The following is a 16603-nucleotide window of genomic DNA, read 5'->3' as shown; positions in this document are numbered from 1 at the left end:
CTACAACACAGGTACACACTCACCTGACTGTAACTACAACACAGGTACACACACACCTGACTATAACTACAACACAGGCACACACACACCCGACTGTAACTACAACACAGGTACACACTCACCTGACTGTAACTACAACACAGGTACACACACACCCGACTGTAACTACAACACAGGTACACACTCACCTGACTGTAACTACAACACAGGTACACACACACCCGACTGTAACTACAACACAGGTACACACTCACCTGACTGTAACTACAACACAGGCACACACACACCCGACTGTAACTACAACACAGGTACACACTCACCTGACTATAACTACAACACAGGTACACACACACCTGACTATAACTACAACACAGGCACACACACACCCGACTGTAACTACAACACAGGCACACACACACCCGACTGTAACTACAACACAGGTACACACACACCTGACTATAACTACAACACAGGCACACACACACCCGACTGTAACTACAACACAGGCACACACACACCCGACTGTAACTACAACACAGGTACACACACACCTCTTTTAGAGTTTCAGTGGAGTGAGTCTGAAGTGTGTGTGTACTCCAGAGGGGACAGACAGTAAGCAGTCACCTGAGATTGAGCTGCTGTTTGAAGAGGCTCCAGAGAAGATGAGTTACACAGAACAGGCCAACAAGAGGTACCACTGTAGACGCCTCACCTGGTGGGTAACACACACACACACACACACACACACACACACACACGCAAAGAGACACACACACACTCACAGAAAGACACGCATGCACGCACACACACTCACACTCACACACACACACACACACTCACACTCACACACAAAGACACACACACACACACACACACACGCAAAGACACACACACTCACACAAAGACACGCATTCACGCACACACACAGTCACACTATCTTGCTACACACTCCTGTGTACTGTTTCATTATTTCCCAGTCTAATTTCCACATGAAGCTGTTTCTCTGGCATGTTACATTATTGAAGCCCTCCTATCCACTACACACACCATCTCACACACACACGTTCCATTTCAACCAGAGCTTTGAGCTGGACTGCTTTACCTGTGGAGGAACCCCTTCCTACTCTGTCTTGTTCTAGTTTCATCCGGTTGGCTGACTACCTGATGGTGAACACCATGCACATCCTGGCTGTGAACTCTGTGGCCAAACTACTGTCCGTCCTGCAGGATCAGATCCAACACACCCCGACACACGCTGTCATCCACAGCTGGGCCGACACCGATGCTGCTGTCGCTGCTGCTGTCGCTGCTGCAGCTGGAGACGGAGGTGGAGCCACGGAGGACTCCGACAAGAAGGTACAGCAAGACCGACCGTTTCCAACCTCTCCTCTGGGACCCACAGCCGTTCCGTGGATTTGATCTGTTCCAGAACTAGTCCACCTGATTCTACCGGTCAACTAATCATCAAACCGTTGACGAGGTGACTCAGGTGAGGTAGTTCAGAGCTGCTACATGAAGGTCGCTGTGGAGAGGTTTGAAAAAGGCTTCAGGGCCACTTTCTCAGACATGGATGTAGCCTCATCCTGCATTGACTAAAAAGCAGCTATGGACCAAAACAGACAGGGTTGGCTTGGTGTTTATTGACAACATAAATACATTTAAACAATGACCACTTTTTGTCTCTCAAATACATTGTGACAGTTGTTGATTAGCTATGAGTCAAAACGACATGGTATCAACCACAAGATAAAACTAGGATTCTCCACGTGGCAGCTTCACGGCTTCCAGACCCATCGATGGGCCAGCATCATTATTGTGGCGTTTTCAGCCAACTCGTCTCAATGGAGATTCTCCAGTGGACCACTAGGCTTTCTAAAACCAGAGGCCTGTTCAGGAGAGTTTAAAGCTACAGAGGGAGATGCATTGTGTGTAACAGGTGTTATCGTCTGTCTTGTAGAATGGAGAATACAGTCTGCTTTCTGCCTGCATCCTAAAAAGTTTACTAAATGGAATAGTGGGTTCCTTTTGTTGTGACAATCCCTTCCCCTTTAACTGTGTATTAACCCCTGTGTGTGTGTGTGTGTGTGTGTGTGTGTGTGTGCGTGTGCGTGTGCGTGTGTGTGTGTACCTCAGGCTACAGAGCCCACAGTGGAGGTGGTTCATCTTCTACCCATGTTTGTATCGGAGCTGATGCTGGAGACCCACGCTCTGACCTACGAACCCTCCGTAGACGTCTTCCAGGTCTGTAACCTCTCACCTTTCAGCTCACTGACGATGTCATCGTTCTGCAACATATCAATATGGCTCTGAATTTGTAACTTTTTCTGTTTGTAACAATGTATCTCTCTCTCTCGCTCTCTTTATGCATGTGCCTGTGTTTTTGTTTGCGTGTCTGTGTGTGTGTCGTGTGTGTGTTGTGTGTCTGTGCCTGTGCCTGTGCGTGTGCCTGTGTGTGTGTGTCCCCCTGTGTGTGTGTGTGTGTGTGTGTGTGTGTGTGTGTGCCTGTGCGTGTGTCTGTGTGTGTGTGTGTATTCCCCTAACAGGAGTGTGTGTCAGAGATCATCTCCAGGTTCCAGGAGACGGTGTTGTCATTAGTTGTGCTGGTGACTGACTCCTACTTTGATGCCTTCACTCAGCCCATGATCAACAGCAAGGTGTGAAACACTGCCATTGACTAATAAAAAAACAATTTTTTTAGCAGAAAGCTAGGTGAGACAACTACACCTGTTATAGTGAGTACATTTTCCCTCAAAGCAGCTATCAGAAAGTCCGTGCTAGTAGGAACAAGTCAAGTGCAGGTGTTAGTTCACCAAAGCCAAGGGTGGTATTTAGTTTAGTTGTAGTTTTTGGGGCCAGTTTTCCAGACACAGATTAAACCTAGTTCTAGAATTAAAAGCAATGTGAAGAATCTTCATGGAAAGTTCTGTTCAGTATTAGTGTTGGTCTGTGTCCGGGAAACCATCCCTAAATGTTTTAATAGCCTGACATCTGATGACCATTCACCAAGAACAAGATGGCTGTTGTCCAGTTAGTACTACTATCCTATCATAACATGGTTGTATTCCACTACCATTCAGATGGAGGAGAAGACGTGTGGTGACGGCCCTGCTCTGGAGGCCATGTTAGAGGATGATAAACACCTCCTGAACATCGTCCTCGACATCAAGGTCAGCATTCTGTGTTCTCATTTGAATTAGCTAGTGGATTGTAATTGTCTTGGACATTTTGGTGTCTATTATGATTCCTAATGCCAAAGCTCTTTAAATCTGTTGTGGCAGTTAAATGACCATCACAGTCCAATGTTTGGTTATCTTGCCTCTTCGTCCTTGTGCCCTGATTCCCTGACTGTTCGTCTAACTGGCTGCTTCATTAAGACGTTTGTTTTGTTGTCTCTCCTCGTCTTCCTCCTCCTCTCGCTCCCTCTCAGCAATCGCTCCAGTTTGCGTTTGACTCGGCCAGCGTGTACGCGCGCACCTTCGAGAGCTTCCGCGTCTTCTACAGAGAGAATGAGAGTCTGGACCTGGACGCGCTCAGAGATCAAGATCACGGTACCGTAGCAACACTCTTCATCATCATCAATTAAATGAACTTACTAGGGAACAGAGAAAATGGATTAGCCAAGGCACTCCTTTTCAGTATGTAGCTTTGAGTTTCTACATTCAACACAAATACCACAGCAGCATTTCCATTTTGTCTCAGTTCGTTCAGACCTTTGGATCCAATGAGGTCCTTTAGGTGTTTTCTGTATATTTCACAGTGGCAAATCAACACTCCCCATCTCTCTTTTTGAAACTGTCTAGAGAGTCATCATGTGACTCTGTTCCCTGTAGGAGTGGCGTTCTTCGCTGAGAGTCTGGAGAAGTACCACGCCGAACATAAAGAGGCCCTGGCCATCAAACAGAAGAGACACCTGGGCCTGCTGCTGGTAGACACCACTCTGCTGAAAGGGAAGCTCATCCCCTCACCACTACGCTGTCTGGAGGTAGGAGGAGTGGAACACACAGTTACCCCGTGTTAAATCACCCCCTAGACTCCGGGCCTTTGCACTGGGGAGATCTGAAACTTATTCATTGATATTAGCAATATGTATAAATATTAACTTCCACTTAGCCTATCAGAGGGCAAGTTTGAGCTATTACCAAAATGCTTACACATGTCCATAGGGCATAGGGTCAAGCGGTGGATTTGGGATTGGGCCGTCCATCCACTGACCAACATTAACGCCTGTGCTGCCCCCCCCACCCTTCCCTCCAGGCCATCAATGACATGCTCCCCCTGCTGGCCAAGAGAAAGATCGACGCCATCATCGCTGAGGCTCAGGATGCCCAGTTCAAACTGGAGTTCATCCCCTCTGCAACTACAGAGTTCGTCAACTCCCTCACCTTCCTAGAGGAGATACAGGAGCGGGTAAGAGACGGTTTTGTCTAGAAGGGATACAGCTTTTGTAAAAATGGACTTTCGTGGCAGGTAAGGACAACTCACGCAGTAGGGTTAGGAAAATGAACGTAGCAGGTTACATCTTGGATGTTTCTGGGAAAGGACTTTCTGAATTTCGAATTTCTGTTTTCAACCATCATGGCCCGCCTAGGAAAACATCTGGGGGAAACACTGACAGTTCTTTCATGGTCTGTGTGTTTATGTGTCAGATGGAGTGGTTGGACGAGCAGACAGAGACCGTGTCCCAGATGTACAAGCTGATAGACTCCTACTCCGTGCCCAGCCCTCCTGAGGACTTTGCCGTCTACGCCACCCTGAAACCCTCAGTCACCGCCGTACGCAACGCCATCGACAAGGCCGTGGGAGAGAAGGACGCCAACGTGGACAAGTTCTGTATCCACCTCCAACGGGACATCGCCGACCTCAACAAGGAGGTCAAGAGGGTCAAACAGCAGGCTCAGGTAACTAGAGGTCAAGGGTCAACGTTCAGATGCATTGTATCACACTAGCTTCACCATCACGCTAAGGGTCAACGTTCAGATGCATTGTATCACACTAGCTTCACCATCACGCTAAGGGTCAACGTTCAGATGCATTGTATCACACTAGCTTCACCATCACGCTAAGGGTCAGTGTTTGTCCCCAGATAGGATTTATAAATAACCGTGGAAAATGATAAGAATGTAGACATTAGTCTCTGGATATGACAGTCATTTACAACTGGGTTCCTCTTCCCCGGGTCGTTGTGCTCTAACTGACCTGAACAGATCATTTAGTCTGTCAGAGTAGGGTAAATAGAGACGTGTGTGGGTTTGATCCAGATCAGGGAGGGGCAACTTTGATGGGGGTTGGAGCCACTAAAAATCTGAACTCATAGTGAGTGGCCGCTGTGGCTCGCGGGTCTGCATACCCACATCCATACCCACATCCATACCCACATCCATACCCACATCCATACCCACATCCATACCCACATCCATACCCACATCCATATCCACATCCACATCCATACCCATAATCCACATCCACATCCATACCCACATCCATACCCACATGCATACCCACATCCATACCCACATCCACATCCACATGCATACCCACATCCATACCCACATCCATACCCACATCCATACCCACATCCACATCCACATGCATACCCACATCCATACCCACATCCATACCCACATCCATACCCACATCCATACCCACATCCATATCCACATCCATACCCACATCCATATCCACATCCATACCCACATCCATACCCACATCCATACCCACATCCATACCCACATCCATACCCACATCCATATCCACATCCATACCCACATCCATACCCACATCCACATCCATACCCACATCCATACCCACATCCATACCCACATCCATACCCATATCCATACCCACATCCATACCCATATCCATACCCATATCCATACCCACATCCATACCCACATCCATACCCACATCCATACCCACATCCACATCCATATCCACATCCATACCCACATCCATACCCACATCCACATCCACATCCATACCCACATCCATACCCACATCCACATCCATACCCACATCCATACCCACATCCACACCCACATCCATACCCACATCCATACCCATACCCACATCCATACCCACATCCATACCCACATCCATACCCACATCCATACCCACATCCATACCCACATCCATACCCACATCCATACCCACATCCATATCCACATCCATACCCACATCCACATCCATACCCACATCCATACCCACATCCATACCCACATCCATACCCACATCCACATCCATACCCACATCCATACCCACATCCATACCCACATCCATACTCACATCCATACCCACATCCACACCCACATCCATACCCACATCCATACCCACATCCATACCCACATCCACACCCACATCCATACCCACATCCATACCCACATCCATACCCACATCCACACCCACATCCATACCCACATCCATACCCACATCCACATCCATACCCACATCCATACCCACATCCATACCCACATCCATACCCACATCCATACCCACATCCATACCCACATCCATACCCACATCCATACTCACATCCATACCCACATCCACACCCACATCCATACCACATCCATACCCACATCCATATCCATACCCACATCCATACCCACATCCATACCCACATCCATACCCACATCCACACATCCACATCCACATGCATACCCACATCCATACCCACATCCATATCCACATCCATACCCACATCCATACCACATCCATACCCACATCCATACCCACATCCATACCCACATCCATACCCACATCCATACCCACATCCATATCCACATCCATACCCACATCCATACCCATATCCATACCCACATCCATACCCACATCCATACCCACATCCATATCCACATCCATACCCACATCCATACCACATCCATACCCACATCCATACCCACATCCATACCCACATCCATACCCACATCCACATCCATACCCACATCCATACCCACATCCATACCCACATCCATACCCATATCCATACCCACATCCATACCCACATCCATACCCATATCCATACCCATATCCATACCCACATCCATACCCACATCCATACCCACATCCATACCCACATCCACATCCATATCCACATCCATACCCACAGCCATACCCACATCCACATCCACATCCATACCCACATCCATACCCACATCCACATCCACATCCATACCCACATCCATACCCACATCCACACCCACATCCATACCCACATCCATACCCATACCCACATCCATACCCACATCCATACCCACATCCATACCCACATCCATACCCACATCCATACCCACATCCATACCCACATCCATACCCACATCCATACCCACATCCACATCCATACCCACATCCATACCCACATCCATACCCACATCCATACCTACATCCATACCCATATCCATACCCATATCCATACCCACATCCATACCCACATCCATACCCACATCCACATCCATATCCACATCCATACCCACATCCATACCCACATCCACATCCACATCCATACCCACATCCATACCCACATCCACATCCACATCCATACCCACATCCATACCCACATCCACACCCACATCCATACCCACATCCATACCCATACCCACATCCATACCCACATCCATACCCACATCCATACCCACATCCATACCCACATCCATACCCACATCCATACCCACATCCATACCCACATCCATACCCACATCCATACCCACATCCATACCTACATCCATACCCACATCCATACCCACATCCATACCCACATCCATACCCACATCCATACCCACATCCATACCCACATCCATACCCACATCCACACCCACATCCACACCCACATCCATACCCACATCCATACCCACATCCATACCCACATCCATACCCACATCCATACCCACATCCATACCCACATCCATATCCACATCCATACCCACATCCATACCCTACATCCATACCCACATCCATACCACATCCATACCCACATCCATACCCACATCCATACCCACATCCATACCCACATCCATACCTACATCCATACCCACATCCATACCCACATCCATATCCACATCCATACCCACATCCATACCCACATCCATACCCACATCCATACCCACATCCATACCCACATCCATACCCACATCCATACCCACATCCATATCCACATCCATACCCACATCCATACCCACATCCATACCCACATCCATACCCATATCCACATCCATACCCACATCCATACCCTACATCCATACCCACATCCATACCACATCCATACCTACATCCATACCCACATCCACATCCATACCCACATCCATACCCACATCCATACCTACATCCATACCCACATCCACATCCATACCCACATCCATACCCACATCCATACCCACATCCACATCCATACCTACATCCATACCCACATCCATACCCACATCCACATCCATACCCACATCCATACCCTACATCCATACCCACATCCATACCACATCCATACCTACATCCATACCTACATCCATACCCACATCCATACCCACATCCACATCCATACCCACATCCATACCTACATCCATACCCACATACATACCCACATCCATACCCACATCCATACCACATCCATACCCACATCCATACCCACATCCATACCCACATCCATACCCACATCCCTACACACGCAGGCAGGCTCTGCCCTAGCCTTTTTGGGGCCCTAGGTGAATTTTTGCTGCGAGCAAAACAGTTGTCGATCCCTGATCCATGTATAACTGTGTGTATGTTAATCTCTGCTCCCCAGAACAATCAGATCATGGACATCAACGCTGAGCGTCCCAAGGTCCGTCTGCTGCTGGAGGAGGTCCAGGTCTCCATAGACGAGCTGCAGGCCCAGGCCTTCCAGTATAAGTCTTTCCAGAAGAACTTCAAGGTACTACTATACAATACAATACTATACAATACCATACTATACAATGCCATATTATACCATGCTATACTATACATTATTCTACTATACTATACAATACAATACCATACTATACAATACTATACGATACCATACTGTACTATACATTATTCTACTAAACTATACAATACAATACCATACTATACAATACCATACTATACCATACTATACTATACAATACAATACTATACGATACAATACTATACAATACCATACTATACAATACCATACTATACAATACTATACAATACCATACGATACTATACAATACCATACTATACCATACTATACAATACAATACTATACAATACTATACAATACAATACTATACAATACTATACAATACCATACGATACTATACTATACAATACAATATTCTACAATACAATACTATACAATACAATAATACAATACATAATACTATACAATACAATATACAATACAATACTATACGATACAATACATAGATGAGATGCAGAGTAATAGGATACAGTACGTCTTCTGACCACCAGAGGACAGCAAAACACCACTTTTCACCATATTGTTCTTTGAGAGAAACAGTATAGTTAAATGTAGAGTAACTGTTGTGCGTTTAAGTATTTTCCCTTTGGCACTTTTTCACACCTGGATGTGCATTGATTGAGGCAATTCAGATTAGGTTTCTCTTTCAAAGGATGCCTATATTCTCTATCCCTCATTGACCCCATTCTCCCTGGCCTTGGCACCCGTCTTGTCCACTACCCTCAAGTAGAGTCATCCCTCTCTGAGCTCTAACCCCTGACCTCTGTAGGTGGAGGTGACTAAGTACGAGGCGTTAGAAGAGCTCAGTGACCCCTCTCTGAGCTCTAACCCCTGACCTCTGTAGGTGGAGGTGACTAAGTACGAGGCGTTAGAGGAGCTGAGTGACCCCTCTCTGACCTCTAACCCCTGACCTCTGTAGGTGGAGGTGACTAAGTACGAGGCGTTAGAGGAGCTGAGTGCGGAGGTGAAACTGAAACAGCTGCTGTGGGACTCTCTGGAGGAGTGGGACGCCCTGCAGGCCGGCTGGATGGAGGTACAGTATGCAACCATGCAGGGGGTTAGGTATCACACACAAGACACTGTGTTCCCTACCATACACTTCTGACACTTTAGAAAGGAGATTGTTCCTCTATTCTTCGCTGTCTCAAAGTCTCACCTTTTGCATTCTGACCACACTGCAAAAGTTAATACGATTTTGTCCGAAAATGAGGCTACAGCAACATATTCTAACCGCCTGTGTATCTTCCTTCTCAGTGTATGTAATAACAGTAGTATACTCCACCTGTCTTCTCAGTGTATGTAATAACAGTAGTATACTCCACCTGTCTTCTCAGTGTATGTAATAACAGTAGTATACTCCACCTGTCTTCTCAGTGTATGTAGTAACAGTAGTATACTCCACCTGTCTTCTCAGTGTATGTAATAACAGTAGTATACTCCACCTGTCTTCCCAGTGTATGTAATAACAGCAGTATACTCCACCTGTCTTCTCAGTGTATGTAATAACAGCAGTATACTCCACCTGTCTTCTCAGTGTATGTAATAACAGCAGTATACTCCACCTGTCTTCTCAGTGTATGTAATAACAGTAGTATACTCCACCTGTCTTCTCAGTGTATGTAGTAACAGTAGTATACTCCACCTGTCTTCTCAGTGTATGTAATAACAGTAGTATACTCCACCTGTCTTCTCAGTGTATGTAGTAACAGTAGTATACTCCACCTGTCTTCTCAGTGTATGTAATAACAGCAGTATACTCCACCTGTCTTCTCAGTGTATGTAATAACAGCAGTATACTCCACCTGTCTTCTCAGTGTATGTAATAACAGTAGTATACTCCACCTGTCTTCTCAGTGTATGTAGTAACAGTAGTATACTCCACCTGTCTTCTCAGTGTATGTAATAACAGTAGTATACTCCACCTGTCTTCTCAGTGTATGTAATAACAGTAGTATACTCCACCTGTCTTCTCAGTGTATGTAGTAACAGTAGTATACTCCACCTGTCTTCTCAGTGTATGTAGTAACAGTAGTATACTCCACCTGTCTTCTCAGTGTATGTAATAACAGTAGTATACCCCACCTGTCTTCTCAGTGTATGTAATAACAGTAGTATACCCCACCTGTCTTCTCAGTGTATGTAATAACAGTAGTATACTCCACCTGTCTTCTCAGTGTATGTAATAACAGTAGTATACTCCACCTGTCTTCTCAGTGTATGTAATAACAGTAGTATACTCCACCTGTCTTCTCAGTGTATGTAATAACAGTAGTATACTCCACCTGTCTTCTCTCCCTCCCAGTGTAAGTTTGAGGAGTTGGACCCAGAAACTCTGAGTGCCCAGGTCAATAAGTATGCCAAGTGTGTGAACCAGCTGGAGAAAGGCCTGCCACCCAACAGTGTGGTTCCACGACTCAAAGAGCACGTTGAGGGCATGAGGGAGAAGGTATGATGTGTGTTGTGTAGGATGATTCTCTCCAGTTGATGTCGATATGATGTGTGACAGAAGGTGTTTTTTGTTACGGTCTGTAATATACTGTATATGCATGAGTGTACAAAACATTAGGAACACCTGCTCTTTCCATGACAGACTGACCAGGTGAATCCAGGTGAAAACTATGATCCCTTATTGATGTCACTTGTTAAATCCATTTCAATCAGTGTAGATGAAGGGGAGGAGACGGGTTAAAGAAGGATTTTTAAGCCATGAGACAATTGAGACATGGATTGTGTATGTGTGTGATATTCAGAGGGGGAATGGGCAAGACAAAAGATTTAAGTGCCTTTGAACAGGGTATGGTAGTAGGTTCCAGGCGCACTGGTTTGAGTGTGTAAGAACTGCAACGCTTCTGGGATTTTCACCCTCAACAGTTTCCCGTGTGTATCAAGAATGGTCCACCAACCAAAGGACATCCAGCCATCTTGACACAACTGTGGGAAGCAAGTCAACATGGGCCAGTTTCCCTGTGGAACGCTTTCAACACCTTGTAGAGTCCATGCCCGACGAATTGAGGCTGTTCTGAGGGTGAAAGGGGGTGCAACTCAATATTAGGAGGGTGTTGCTAATGTTTTGTACACTCAGTGTGTGTGTAAGGTGTGTGTGTTTTCCCCCTCCAGCTCCCAGTGATCACAGACCTGCGTAACCCGTGTCTAAAGGGCAGACACTGGGAGATTCTGGAGGCCATCATAGAGGCCAGTCTCCTGGAGGAACCTCAAACTCTGGCCTCTCTAGAGGAACTCAACATCTTCAGCTACAGCGAAGCGATACAGGAGGTAACACCCACCCTCTGCTATGACATGGACATACAGGAGGTAACACCCACCCTCTGCTATGACATGGACATACAGGAGGTAACACCCACCCTCTGCTATGACATGGACATACAGGAGGTACCACCCACCCTCTGCTATGACATGGACATACAGGAGGTACCACCCACCCTCTGCTATGACATGGACATACAGGAGGTAACACCCACCCTCTGCTATGACATGGACATACAGGAGGTAACACCCACCCTCTGCTATGACATGGACATACAGGAGGTAACACCCACCCTCTGCTATGACATGGACATACAGGAGGTAACACACCCTCTGCTATGACATGGACATACAGGAGGTAACAACCACCCTCTGCTATGACATGGACATACAGGAGGTAACACCCACCCTCTGCTATGACATGGACATACAGGAGGTACCACCCACCCTCTGCTATGACATGGACATACAGGAGGTAACACCCACCCTCTGCTATGACATGGACTTACAGGAGGTACCAACTACAGACTTGTTGATGTCGTTGTATGTAGCCATTCCGTTGTAGCAGGTAAACCAGGTCAAGCAGAAGCAGTACAGTGTTTGACCCAGTCTGGTTCCTCTCTTGCAGGTGTCAGGACAGGCTTCAGGAGAGGCATCACTGGAGACCATCCTTAAAAAGGTAGGAAAGACTCAGGAAGAACATGAAGAGATTCCATGTTGCAGTTCTACTTCCTGTAATTCTTATTGTCTAAACTCAACGCCACTGTGTAGGTTGAGGATTCCTGGAAGACCACGGAGTTTCCGGTTCTCTCCCACCGGGAGTCTAAAGACCTGTTCATCCTGGGAGGAACTGATGACATTCAGGTGCTGCTGGATGACAGTACCATCAACATGGCCACGGTGGCGTCCTCTCGCTACGTCGGCCCCATCAAGACCAGAGTAGACGAGTGGCAGAGGCAGCTCAACCTCTTCAGCCAGACACTGGTGAGACCGAGATCAATCACATTCATTTACTGTTTTGGTTCAACTCTAGGTGAGAGACTAGTGTCAGACCAAATCAAATGGATGGTACTGTGTGATGATGCTGTTTTATACGCCAAATGGTCATGTATCAAATGCTAGGTAATTCTCTACCCTTCTAATCCTAACCCTCTTTCTCTCACTGATTTACTTCTCTCTCTCTCACTGTCTCTCTCCCTCTCTCTTCATTTTGTTCTTTTGTTTCTGTCTTTCTTTCTTTCTCTCTCTGGCTGTACCTGCAGAGTATCTTCAGTGCTCCAGAATATAACCTCCCACCCTCCATCCCTCTCTCTCTCTCCCTCCTGTAGGAAGAGTGGCTGACGTGTCAGCGTAACTGGCTGTACCTGGAGAGTATCTTCAGTGCTCCAGAATATAACCTCCCTCCCTCCCTCCCTCCCTCTCTACCTCCATCCTCCCTCCCTCCCTCCCTCCCTCCCTCCCTCCCTCCTTCCCTCCCTCCCTCTCTCCCTCCCTCCCTCCCTCCCTCCCTCCTGTAGGAAGAGTGGCTGACGTGTCAGCGTAACTGGCTGTACCTGGAGACTATCTTCAGTGCTCCAGAATATAACCTCCCTCCCTCCCTCCCTCCTGTAGGAAGAGTGGCTGACGTGTCAGCGTAACTGGCTGTACCTGGAGAGTATCTTCAGTGCTCCAGAATATAACCTCCCTCCCTCCCTCCCTCCCTCCTGTAGGAAGAGTGGCTGACGTGTCAGCGTAACTGGCTGTACCTGGAGACTATCTTCAGTGCTCCAGACATCCAGAGACAGCTTCCTGCTGAGGCCAAGATGTTCCTCCAGGTGGACAAGTCCTGGAAGGAGATTATGAGGAAGGTCAACAGGCTTCCCAATGCTCTGAGGGCTGCTACACAGCCAGGTAACTAACTCTCTCTCTCACACACACACTCACACACTCAGAGAGAGAGAGGGGTATCACACACACTCACACACTCAGAGAGAGAGAGGGGTATCACACACACTCACACACTCAGAGAGAGAGAGGGGTATCACACACACTCAGAGAGAGAGAGGGGTATCACACACACTCAGAGAGAGAGAGGGGTATCACATACACTCACACACTCAGAGAGAGAGAGAGGGGTATCACATACACTCACACACTCAGAGAGAGAGAGGGGTATCTCACCTCCCCTGTTGTCTTTGTCTCTACAGGTCTGCTGGAGATGTTCCAGAACAACAACGCCCTGCTAGACCAGATCCAGAAGTGTCTGGAGGCCTACCTGGAGTCCAAGAGAGTCATCTTCCCCAGGTACTGTCTGCATGTTTCTCTAGACCAGATCCAGAAGTGTCTGGAGGCCTACCTGGAGTCCAAGAGAGTCATCTTCCCCAGGTACTGTCTGCATGTTTCTCTAGACCAGATCCAGAAGTGTCTGGAGGCCTACCTGGAGTCCAAGAGAGTCATCTTCCCCAGGTACTGTCTGCATGTTTCTCTAGACCAGATCCAGAAGTGTCTGGAGGCCTACCTGGAGTCAAAGAGAGTCATCTTCCCCAGGTACTGTCTGCATGTTTCTCTAGACCAGATCCAGAAGTGTCTGGAGGCCTACCTGGAGTCCAAGAGAGTCATCTTCCCCAAGTACTGTCTGCATGTTTCTCTAGACCAGATCCAGAAGTGTCTGGAGGCCTACCTGGAGTCTAAGAGAGTCATCTTCCCCAGGTACTGTCTGCATGTTTCTCTAGACCAGATCCAGAAGTGTCTGGAGGCCTACCTGGAGTCCAAGAGAGTCATCTTCCCCAGGTACTGTCTGCATGTTTCTCTAGACCAGATCCAGAAGTGTCTGGAGGCTTACCTGGAGTCCAAGAGAGTCATCTTCCCCAGGTACTGTCTGCATGTTTCTCTAGACCAGATCCAGAAGTGTCTGGAGGCCTACCTGGAGTCCAAGAGAGTCATCTTCCCCAGGTACTCTGCTGGATTGGTGGTCACCGTCTTAACCACTTGTTTAATGGTTCTATATCTGCTGATGTCATGTCTCACTGTGTCTCACAGGTTCTACTTCCTGTCCAACGATGAGCTCCTGGAGATCTTGGCTCAGACCAGGAACCCCCAGGCCGTTCAGCCCCACCTCAGGAAGTGTTTTGATGCTATCGCCCGCCTGGAGTTCGCCCTGCTGCCCCCTCCGCCCCCCGGCGCCATGACAACGCAGCCTGCAGACGGAGAGCAGGAGAAGGTCTACAGCAACGACATTCTGGCCATGGTCTCACCTGAAGGAGAGAAGGTAGGTAATATACTGGTCATGGTCTCACCTGAGAGAGAGAAGGTAGGTAATATACTGGTCATGGTCTCACCTGAGAGAGAGAAGGTAGGTAATATACTGGTCATGGTCTCACCTGAAGGAGAGAAGGTAGGTAATATACTGGCCATGGTCTCACCTGAGAGAGAGAAGGTAGGTAATATACTGGTCATGGTCTCACCTGAAGGAGAGAGAAGATAGGTAATATACTGGCCATGGTCTCACCTGAGAGAGAGAAGGTAGGTAATATACTGGACATGGTCTCACCTGAAGGAGAGAAGGTAGGTAATATACTGGTCATGGTCTCACCTGAAGGAGAGAGAAGATAGGTAATATACTGGCCATGGTCTCACCTGAGAGAGAGGAGGTAGGTAATATACTGGACATGGTCTCACCTGAAGGAGAGAAGGTAGGTAATATACTGGCCATGGTCTCACCTGAGAGAGAGAAGGTAGGTAATATACTGGTCATGGTCTCACCTGAAGGAGAGAAGGTAGGTAATATACTGGTCATGGTCTCACCTGAGAGAGAGAAGGTAGGTAATATACTGGACATGGTCTCACCTGAGAGAGAGAAGGTAGGTAATATACTGGTCATGGTCTCACCTGAAGGAGAGAAGGTAGGTAATATACTGGACATGGTCTCACCTGAAGGAGAGGAGGTAGGTAATATACTGGACATGGTCTCACCTGAAGGAGAGAAGGTAGGTAATATACTGGACATGGTCTCACCTGAAGGAGAGGAGGTAGGTAATATACTGGACATGGTCTCACCTGAAGGAGAGGAGGTAGGTAATATACTGGACATGGTCTCACCTGAAGGAGAGGAGGTAGGTAATATACTGGACATGGTCTCACCTGAAGGAGAGGAGGTAGGTAATATACTGGACATGGTCTCACCTGAAGGAGAGGAGGTAGGTAATATACTGGACATGGTCTCACCTGAAGGAGAGAAGGTAGGTAATATACTGGTCATGGTCTCACCTGATGGAGAGGAGGTAGGTAATATACTGGTCATGGTCTCACCTGAGAGAGAGAAGGTAGGTAATATACTGGTCATGGTCACCTGAAGGAGAGGAGGTAGGTAATATACTGGACATGATCTCACCTGAAGGAGAGGAGGTA

General features: G+C 47.5%; 1 protein-coding gene across 1 annotated transcript in view; it reads left to right on the top strand.

Annotated features, from left to right (window-relative positions):
• Positions 1-16603, top strand: part of dnah6 (dynein, axonemal, heavy chain 6) — a 174425-nt gene that overhangs the window by 25126 nt on the left and 132696 nt on the right. The window contains exons 7-24 of the mRNA XM_071408196.1: positions 601-715; positions 1140-1302; positions 2143-2241; positions 2544-2654; positions 3078-3167; positions 3428-3548; positions 3831-3982; positions 4255-4407; positions 4647-4898; positions 8768-8896; positions 9873-9986; positions 11256-11399; positions 12071-12226; positions 12846-12896; positions 12989-13201; positions 13927-14107; positions 14404-14500; positions 15236-15464. Coding sequence (XP_071264297.1) covers positions 601-715; positions 1140-1302; positions 2143-2241; positions 2544-2654; positions 3078-3167; positions 3428-3548; positions 3831-3982; positions 4255-4407; positions 4647-4898; positions 8768-8896; positions 9873-9986; positions 11256-11399; positions 12071-12226; positions 12846-12896; positions 12989-13201; positions 13927-14107; positions 14404-14500; positions 15236-15464 — 2570 coding nt within the window. The remainder of the gene's footprint in view (positions 1-600; positions 716-1139; positions 1303-2142; positions 2242-2543; positions 2655-3077; positions 3168-3427; positions 3549-3830; positions 3983-4254; positions 4408-4646; positions 4899-8767; positions 8897-9872; positions 9987-11255; positions 11400-12070; positions 12227-12845; positions 12897-12988; positions 13202-13926; positions 14108-14403; positions 14501-15235; positions 15465-16603) is intronic.

Source organism: Salvelinus alpinus, chromosome 6 (genome assembly GCF_045679555.1).
Source record: "Salvelinus alpinus chromosome 6, SLU_Salpinus.1, whole genome shotgun sequence".
Lineage (NCBI taxonomy): Eukaryota > Metazoa > Chordata > Actinopteri > Salmoniformes > Salmonidae > Salvelinus > Salvelinus alpinus.
The sequence above is the reverse complement of the archived record's forward strand: the minus strand, read 5'-3'. Positions and strand labels throughout refer to the sequence as shown.